The sequence below is a fragment of the Carassius auratus genome, unplaced genomic scaffold (genome assembly GCF_003368295.1).
Source record: "Carassius auratus strain Wakin unplaced genomic scaffold, ASM336829v1 scaf_tig00028197, whole genome shotgun sequence".
NCBI classification, from domain to species: Eukaryota; Metazoa; Chordata; class Actinopteri; order Cypriniformes; family Cyprinidae; genus Carassius; species Carassius auratus.
The window spans coordinates 132224-142500 of record NW_020525665.1 but is presented as its reverse complement, the minus strand read 5'-3'; the positions used below and the strand labels follow the sequence as shown (position 1 = coordinate 142500).

At 36.9% G+C, this 10277-nt stretch overlaps 2 protein-coding genes across 2 annotated transcripts in view; both read right to left on the bottom strand.

Moving 5' to 3' along the window:
- LOC113079469 (protein NLRC3-like) overlaps positions 1-10277 on the bottom strand; it is a 57804-nt gene that overhangs the window by 37925 nt on the left and 9602 nt on the right. The window lies entirely within an intron of this gene.
- Positions 8257-10277, bottom strand: part of LOC113079468 (protein NLRC3-like) — a 35220-nt gene continuing 33199 nt past the window's right edge. The window contains exons 7-8 of the mRNA XM_026251732.1: positions 8817-10139; positions 8257-8753 (exon numbers count right to left, since the gene is read on the bottom strand). Of these exons, the coding sequence (XP_026107517.1) occupies positions 8257-8753; positions 8817-10139 (1820 nt within the window). The remainder of the gene's footprint in view (positions 8754-8816; positions 10140-10277) is intronic.

Sequence of the window (10277 nt, the reverse complement as noted above, 5' to 3'; positions counted from 1 at the left end):
GATGAACAAAGTAGACACAGGATGAACTACAGAACTACTTAAAATAACATTAAATGTGAAAATTGAGTTTAAATGTGAGAAATCAAGAAAATTCTGTTTCTGAATTACAATTAGGGATTCACCAGTTTAAAAGGCCATAAATCGGACGGTTTGCGCTTAAAAAACGCAATCTGCTTTTGGCCGGTTTTTGGTCTTTTTTCGACCGATTTTTCCGGAAGTATGCCCGCATGCACAGACTACATTGTAATCATTCGCTATCATGTCATTTGTGTGGAAGTATTTCGAAATCTGTTCGCAGGACACGGGCAGCCGATCAGCGCCGGAAGTGCAGAGCTACACGTCTGAGGCACAGATAACAGGAAGTGAACAGCCACCTGCACAAACTAAGAGTCCCTTTATCGCGAGGGTATCTGTACCTGTCTGTGCCCTGCACAAGAGGAGACAGTGAAGGATGTTCAGATCAACTGCTCACGTGTTGGATGAGAAATGAAACGGACTAACTGTGACAAAACTGAAATGTTTGTTGTTGTTGTAGTAAAGTAGAGCTTGCATACACGTTTTAAAAGCCAGAAGTAAACGTCAGTTCTGTATAGGATGATTATTTTTATTTTACCTTAAAATTACATTGACTTAATTTGATTTAAAAATCACCTGCTGTAGCACACTGACAAAAAGTGTTTAATTCATCCAATTAAAAAAAAAAAAAATAGGCTAATAATGGACATCTATATTTTTTAACTTGAGACAATAGTTATTTATTTTTCCAAGTAAAAAAAAAAAAAAAAAATAAAAAATATATATATATATATATATATATATATATATATATATATATATATATATATATATATATATATATATATATATATATATATATATATATATATATATATATATATATATATATATATATATATATATGAATCATTACCATAACACTTTGCATCTTTGTTTTATTCGCACCAACATTATTTGATTTTAACATTTTGGAATAATGTGTTTATATAGCATACTTTTATTTAGTCTCACTGGTAAAGACCTTTTTTATTTAAAACCAAACTTAAAAACTAAAATACTGAATGCTGATTAAGAAACATCTTATTGAATGTGTGTTGATTGTGTTGTTTGATTGTAGAACTATGCAGTTAATGCCTTTAATTTCACATGGTTACAGTTAATCTTTTATTTAAAGCCAGTTCTATGTAGTTCCAACACAATTCAGAAACAAAAGCTAAATGCTGAGGTCTGTATCATCTATGTTTGTATTGAATGTAGTCTACTTACTGTGCAGTTACTGCCGTTAATTTCAGATGGTTACGGTTATTGTTTTCAATAGCCAAAAGCCAATTTGGGCTATTAAATACCAAATAAACATCTTGTTTATGCACACTTTCCTTCTTTCTTATTTCTTGTTTAAAGATTAAAAAAAAAAAAAAAAAACGCAAATCAGTATCGGCCGTAAAAAATCATGATCGTGCATCCCTAATTACAATTTACTTAAAGACATTTGTAACTTTTTTTGCAATTGTCATTCTTTACTGTACAGGTCTGAGTGAATAAAAATAATATTTTGGTCCATTAATGAACTGGATTACTGTGATCTCCGGTGATTGACTGAGATGAGACCCTCGAGCAAGAACTGAACCACAACTGTTCCTCAGCGCCGCAGGTGTGTGTGTGCGTGTGAGAGAGTGTGTGTGTGTGAGAGAGAGTGAGAGAGAGAGAGAGAGTGTGTGTGTGTGTGTGAGAGAGAGAGTGTGTGTGTGCGTGTGTGTGTGTGAGAGAGAGAGTGTGTGTGTGCGTGTGTGTGTGTGAGAGTGTGTGTGTGTGTGAGAGAGAGTGAGAGAGAGAGAGAGTGTGTATGTGTGTGTGTGTGAGAGAGAGAGAGAGAGAGAGAGAGAGAGAGTGAGAGAGTGTGCATGTGTCTGTTCAAGGTGTGTGTGTGTGAGAGAGAGTGTGTGTGTGTGTCTTCACTGTGTGTGTGCATGTGAGAGAGTGTGTGTGTGTGTGTGTGTGTGTGTGTGTGTGTGTGTGTGTGAGAGAGAGAGTGAGAGAGAGAGAGAGAGAGAGAGAGAGAGAGAGAGAGAGAGTGTCTGTTCATGGTGTGTGTGTGTGTGTGTGTGTTAAATCCAGATGTTCAGAGTATGGGACACTATATTTGGCCACACGTCACATCCTTTCCTTCTCTTTTCCTGAAAGTAAACAGTAATCTTTAATCTGACTGTAAGTGCTGTAGAGTATAATGATACTAACTCTAGTTTCTCCAGCTTGAATTGTGTGTTCATCAGTAGATCACTGAGGTGTTTCACTCCAGAGTCTCCTAGTAGTTCATTCCTGCTCAGGTTCAGTTCTCTCAGGTGTGATGGGTTTGATTTCAGAGCTGAAGTCAGGATGAGACACTGTTTCTCTGTAATACTGCAATAACGCAGACTGAAGACAGAAAGAGAAAACACAATGAATCAGACACGCTATGCTCATGAAGTCACAGCAGAACAACCTTCATCTGTCAAATCACAGCATCTTAATCTTCATTGAGAGAAAGAGAGAAGATAGAAGAAAACTATTTAATAAAGTCACAATGTCTTGATAAAACAAAAAACAGAGGAAGAGTGTCTGAACATCTTTGGATAATTTTCCACAATTTGGTCTTCGAAACTTGTTCATTTAATCAAATAATTGACCCTTCTCATGATTTATGTACAATTTATCCTGATTCTTGATAGAAATACAATGAAGTTTTAATTCCTAACAACTTTGTGTGGAAGGTGTTAAAATCTTTCATATCTTTTTATTTCTGTCATATAATTCTTATTTCATCTTTTGTCTAAAACTGATCATATTGTCTAAAATAAAAGTCCTGACTGCTGTGTATTTGTGTTTAAACTGATTCTGGTCTGAACATCACTACAACGTAAATGCATTCGCTCTGCTCTGTCCAGTGACTTGATCAGCTTTGCTACACAGATTCAACTTTGCACATCTAAATAAAAGTGTAGGTTTGTCTGCGTGTATAGATGTGAAGTACAGTAATATTTCTCTGAAACAGGTCAGACTGAAGAAGCAATGCCTGCACAGAATGAAGCCCAGTCTGGACCGGTTCTGTTCAGTTGTGTTACACATTCATTAATCTGGTGTTTGATGACAGAGATGATATGAAGCATCAATAAACACTATGAATATTTTCTGATACAGCAGCACACAACTATTCTGTTGTGTCCCATTAATAAACACAATGAAAACAGTTCTGTCCCACTGGATAAAAGAGAAATGTTTGTGTATTTTTGGTATTATTAACTGAAATTATTGTATATTGGATATTGGGTGGGGAATTTGATCTGCTGTATGAGCTGAACTTTCAAATGTTTGATCACACAACAACTTACTTTACAAGTCTCTCTAACACAATGTTAGCATCTGTTAAATTTAATTGCTGGATGACGTGTCAGTGTCTCATAATTATTCAGTCCTGTAGCACCGAGCCCAGAATCACTGTGTTTCCACCGTCGGGTCAGAAACTCCTCAGTGCTTCATTAAAACACCCTTTACACGCCTCTCTGGAACAACGTCACACAACTCCATCTTTTCACCAACAAAGAAGTTATCAGAAAACTAATAATAGATAAGTCACTGGAACCAGCGCGATCACAAAACAAACACGATAAAAGCAGACGTTTGTTTGCATGCTTTGTTAAAGATGTACATGGAGCGTAGACGAGTTAGGACCGATAAAACATGTTACTATACACTACACTAAATAATACACTATTGTGATCGTCTGAATAAGAAGCTGACGTCTGATTTCTTCAAGCAGTCTTACCATGTTTACTATGGTAATCTTAATGGCTAGTGTGCATAGTCTTTATCGCTTATAAATATTTCTGCCTGAAAAAATGTAATGTCTTTAACTTTATGAAATGATCCTCAGCACTGATGCTCTCCAGACTCAGAGAAACACCTCTTTCATTCATAACCTCCTCTAACATAAACTCAGAGACACAGTTGGCCAAAAAACCCTGGACGTTGTCCCAGAGGAAGACCCAGAAGTGACAGTGGAAACCAGACTGACCCTGCCTTTATGAAATTACATTGAAACATAGAAACATACATACACATACACAAATATATATATTTTTAATTAGTTTTCAATCTTCAGTTTGTAGTCAGTAAACATGATCACATTCAGCAGTCACAGCAGAAGTTAGAGACTGAATTTAACTGAAGGTTCAGACAGGTATGTGTGTGTGTGTACAATTATCACTGCTCCTCTCCTGACACACATCACATGTCAGGGAAAAAAGCGACTCGTTGATTCTCATAGTGTACCTCCGTCATCTTCCTGGCGGTTCTCAGGGTTGCTTCCAAGTCCTGGTAGTTCAGAAACTTCATTATTATCACCCGTGGCGATGTATTGACCATCTTGAAACAAAGCTTCATGTCCGTACTGTCTGTATTCAGTAATTTCTCTGAATAAATTACGATGTGTATATTTTTAATGTCCTGATTGAGAAACATCTATTTCAGACTCTCCAAGATCACGGATATGTTTACTAGCATTAGCTACTGTTTCCATGTAAAATGTTGTATGCTTAATTAATAATAATTTAACCACCATTTAAATCATTACCTGCTTCAAAATGAATGCTGTTAACGAAATCATTGTTGAAACATTTGCATCTAGCAGCTACTGTATGAAAAAAACTCTGTAACAGAATTATATAAACAATGAATAACTGTTCAAGGCGAATAAAGGTATACGTGTATACAAACCATAAATCAGATTTCAGAATGAGCACTTTGTCATTTGTTATATGTTGAGGCCGTGTCTGTCTGATTTTATTTAACAGCCATTTAGATCTTCCGCTTTTCTAACTTAAAATGCAGCCTTTTGTGATTTGATAAATGCATTACCCCATATCACAATTTAGAGTTTATTTTGATTAATTGTACAGTCCTGGGCCAGGTTTCCTGATAACGAATGATCTTAGAGCTTAAGAGTTTATTCTAGGAGTAATTTTGCGATCGTTCTTTATTGTTTCACATGCGTTTCTTAACAATGCACTTAACACAGTTGCACGTAACTGTGCTTTAAGTGCTACTTAGGAGTCGCTGTCCGTTTGTCAAGTGCTGATATGTCTTCTTATAGAATGGATCTTAATTGTAGTAAACTATCGTTTATTGACGTTATCCTAATGCTGCATTTCAGACAGACAACTTGGATATACTAATTATAACACAATACAATTTTGTATTATATTATAGTCTTTAATATTATACTTTACATAATAATATATAACATAATTAATATATTTATATATAATGTTAGGTAAAAAAAAAATGTTAGCCTGAATGCACTGTAGGACGCTTTGGATAAAAGCATCTGCTAAATGCATCAATTTATTTAAATGTATTTATTTATATGTAATAGAGAGAGAGAATGTAGAGAATGTGGAATGTAGAATTCAAGAGTTGGAGAAGTTCTGTCCTCAATTATGTGGCAAATGATCTAGGTCCAAGTTAACAGATAGATCTTCTAACCAAACACTACAGATTGTCACAAAACTTACCTCAGTATCTCTAATTTGCAATTTTTATTTTTCAGTCCAGTGCAGAGGATCTTCACTCCTGAATCCTGCAGATTATTATTGTTCATGTTCAGCTCTTTCAGATTGTTATCTGATCCAAGAACTGAAGCCAGAGCTGGACAGCTTTTGTCTGTTAAGCCACAATCATTTAGCCTACAAGAGAAATAAATCAAATCACAGAGTTAGATACATGTAATACATTTGTTAAATATAATATTATATATATATATATATATATATATATATATATTATTTTTAGATGAACAGTAAATACACTGCATATATATTAAGATTGCATTGGTTCAAATTTCCTACTTAATAAAATATGTAAATAGTGTGGGGAAGTTGTGGCCTAATGGTTAGAGGGTTGGACTCCCAATCGAAGGGTTGTGAGTTCTAGTCTCGGGCCGGACGGAATTGTGGGTGGGGGGAGTGCATGTACAGTTCTCTCTCCACCTTCAATATCACGACTGAGGTGTCCTTGAGCAAGGCATCGAACCCCCAACTGCTCCCCGGGCGCCGCAGCATAAATGGCTGCCCACTGCTCCGGGTGTGTGTTCACAGTGTGTGTGTGTGTGTTCACCGCTCTGTGTGTGTGCACTTTGGATGGGTTAAATGCAGAGCACAAATTCTGAGTATGGGTCACCATACTTGGCTGAATGTCACTTCACTTCACTTCACTTCTAAATGAATAACAGGTATGGATCATTAATGGCAATGAGTTATACATTTAAAAGTGCTGCTCTATTTTCTGGATGAGTGTCTTGAGGTGGAGAATCTGGAGGTTTATCATTAATGCATGGAGGTTATGCAAGAGTAAATCTCCTTTATAGCAGAAGTTGCAGAAGTTGAACTGCATATTGGAGTAGAAATAACTATGGAACAATGTGTTTTATAATAACATGATGTGCTTCTTCTGTAGCTAACTAAACAGGGTCAGGTTTTCCAAAAGCTTTGTAAGCCTATTAAGTTTGTAAAAACCATCGTACGACTGATCTTAATATCATGCTCCGTTTCCCAAAAGCATTGTAACTTAACTAGCACTTGAAAATCATCGTAGATCTACCGGTTCTCTGAAGTAATCGTTAAGCCCTTAGTGCATCATAAGACGACAGATTTATGCGGTCACCTGCAGGACAATCAGCAGATTACACCTTTAACTTGATTCAAGTGCAATGTGATTATAATATAATGATTTTATTGTACACTTTATGACTAATTTTCTTCATTTTTTTATTAATTTATAAATGAAATAATTAAAAACGGCTGAAAAAATTGAAATACACATTTAAAGTAAATGACTGAAAAAAAAGAATAAGAGATGTAGGAAATGCTTCAAAGACTGGGGGAGAAGTATGTCAATGACTTGCTGAAGTGCACAAAAACCAGCTGTGTATTGGACCCGGAAATAACGTGTATCTCTCTCTCTCTGTCTCTCTCTCTCTCTCTCTACTGTATATAAATAAATACATTTAAATAAATGTATGCATTTAGCAGACGTTTTTGTCATGATCCGGTCACTACATATCTTTTTATTCACACAGACTTTCAAACGACACAGTACACACTGGACTACATTTCCCATAAAGCCCTGCCTAGGAACTCATTATTGAACCACACCTGTTTCCTATCAGTGACACTATAAAGGTTGCACTCATCCACACTCACATTGCGAAGTCCTGTTTAGTTCTGTCTGGCATTTCCACACATTTTCCTAGTGTTTGTTCCTTCTGTGTTTGACTTTGGATTGTGTACACTGACTTTGATTCACTGCCACCTGCCCCGACATTTGCCTGGTATTGTTACTGATTTCTGGATATCCCTTGACCCTCTTGATGCTGTTTCTGATTTCTGGATATCCCTTGACCCTCTTGATGCCGTTTCTGATTTCTGTCTGTCTGACCACTCTATAAATTAATACTGCAATTGGATCCTAACGTGTCTGACTCCACACCACAGCTTTCAAAGCGACTTACAGTGCATTCAGGCTAACATTTTTTTACCCAACATTATATATAAATATATAAAGTGTGTTATATATTATTATGTAAAGTATAATATTAAAGACTATAATATAATACAATATTGTATTGTGTTATAATTAGTATATCCAAGTTGTCTGTCTGGAACACAGCATTTGGATAATGTCAATAAATGATAGTTTACTACAATTAAGTGTAGTATTGCAATATTTTCCATGGCAATACTGTATTGATACACGGATGCCAAGTATCAATCTTTTAGTATACTATTTGGTAGAATAATAAAATCAATTTCTAGACAATCCACTAGACGGTGGTGTTGAGTTTTCTGGTGAGCTCAGCTGGGTCGCCTTCAGCATGCAGCAAGTTAGTAAAATAAAGATGACGCCATTGCAGAAAGTTATCAGGAAAGCCCCTTCTTTATTTAAATGCGGATGTATGGACTTGCTTTGGATTTGTAAACAAGGAGGGGATGTAAGTAGGTATGCACTGAATTTTCGGCATCCTCAAATTATCAAAGAGAAAACAGACCAAAAATGTGAGCAAAAAAGCTACATATAATAATAGGCTGTACACTGGCTGTATGTCACTCACTGATTCACTAAATCGTGGTGTCCAAGCCTGCTTTGTATCAGTGTAGATTAATGTAATTTTAAGATGAGAAAAAAACATGACAAAATATATTAAATAACTTACAGAGCTCTTTTACAGGTTTTGATGACTGCTGATAATCTAATGAGACACTCGTCTGATTTCTTGAATTTCTGAAGCTCAAACTCCTCCAGCTCCTCCTCTGATGTCAACAACACAAAGACCAAAGCAGACCACTGGGCAGGTGAAAGATCAGCAGATGAGAGACTTCCTTTGCTAAGGTGGGTCTGAATGTCTTTCACCAGAGTTTGGTCGTTCAGTTCATTCAGACAGTAGAACAGATTGATGGACCTCTCTGGAGACAGATTAGACTCTAATTTCTGCTTGATGTACTGAACTATTTCCTCTTTGCTCTGGTCATTGTCTTCTGAATGTTTCAACAGACCCTGTAAGAGTCTCTGATTGGACTGGAGTGACAAACCAAGGAGGAATCGAAGAAAAAGATCCAGGTGTCCATTATCACTCTCTAGAGCCTTGTCCACTGCAGTCTTGAGCAAATCAATCATGGTTTTTTTGGATTGTCCGAGAAGGAAGTGACGGAAATGATCCAGATAAACACTGCCGCTTTTGTTTTCCTGTTCTGTAGAGTCTTTATCAAACACAAATTTATTGTTGATGTCTAGAAACAGATGTGCATAAAGGGCTGCAATAAACTCTTGAATGCTCAAGTGAACGAAGCAGTACATGGTACCAAGAGTAATCCCTGTTTCCTCCTTAAAGATCTGGGTACACATGCCTGAGTACACTGATGCCTTATAGACGTCAATACCACAGGCTTCCAGATCTGTGTCATAGAAGATCACATTGTTTCTTTCCAGCTGATCAAATGCCAGTTTCCCCAGTGAAAAGATGGCATCTTTATCCCAGGAAACATCTGGTGTATGTTCTCCATCATACTTTCGTCTGCTCTGCTGGATCTGAAATCTGAGGAAGTGTGTGTACATTTGTGTCAGAGTCTTAGGAGTGTCTTCAGTATTTGACTCCTGCAGTGTTTTGGAGACATCATCAGTCTGATTGTTTTTCACAACATTATTTCTTTTCTCCTCTAAAATGTTCTGGAGAACAGTGGCTGAAATCCAGCAGAAGACTGGGATGTGGCACATGATAAAGAGACTCTTTGATTGTTTAACATGATCAATGATTTCTTTGGCCTGATTCTCATCCGTGAATCTTTTTCTGAAGTACTCCTCCTTTTGTGCATCATTGAATCCTCGTATCTCTGTCAGCCGGTCGATACAGTCAGGAGGAATCTTACTGGCAGCTGCTGGTCTGCTGGTGATCCAGATGAGAGCAGAAGGAAGCAGATTTCCCTTGATGAGGTTCGTCAGGAGAACATCCAGAGAGACTGGTGATGAAACATCAGACCACGTCTCATTATCCTTAAAGTTTACAGGAAGACGACATTCATCCAATCCATCAAGAATGAACAAGACTTTGAATTGATTTCTTCTTGTAAGGTTCAGTCCTTTTGTCTCTGGGAAAAACTGAGTTATAAGGTCCATCAAACTTAGTTTTTCTTGCTTTTTTAAGTTCATCTCTCTAAATGGAAGAGGAAATATGAAGCTGATATCTTGATTTTCTTTTCCTTCGGCCCAATCCAGAACAAACTTCTGCACAGAGACTGATTTTCCGATGCCAGCAACTCCTTTTGTCAGTACAGTTCTGATCTGCTTGTCTTGTTCAGGTGCTTCAAACAAATGTTTGCACTCAACCTGTATCTCCTGTGATTCATGACGTCTGGAAGCAACTTCAATCTGTCTCACCTCATGTTCAGTATTGACCTGTTCACTACAACCCTGAGTGATATAGAGATCTGTGTAGATGTTCTTCAGAAGTGTAGAGTCTCCTTGCTTTGCAATTCCTTCAAACACACATTGATACTTCTTCTTTAGGCTACACTTTAGCTGATGAATGACCAGCTCGTCTAAACAGAAATAAAAGAATGTTTAGTCTTTGGGTTTGTTGTGTACAGAACAGAATGTGGAAGACTAAAAGAAGTCTGTTGTTGGAAGAGTATATGAGAGGCATATGAACAGCAAATGATCTTCCTGTGAGTCATAGC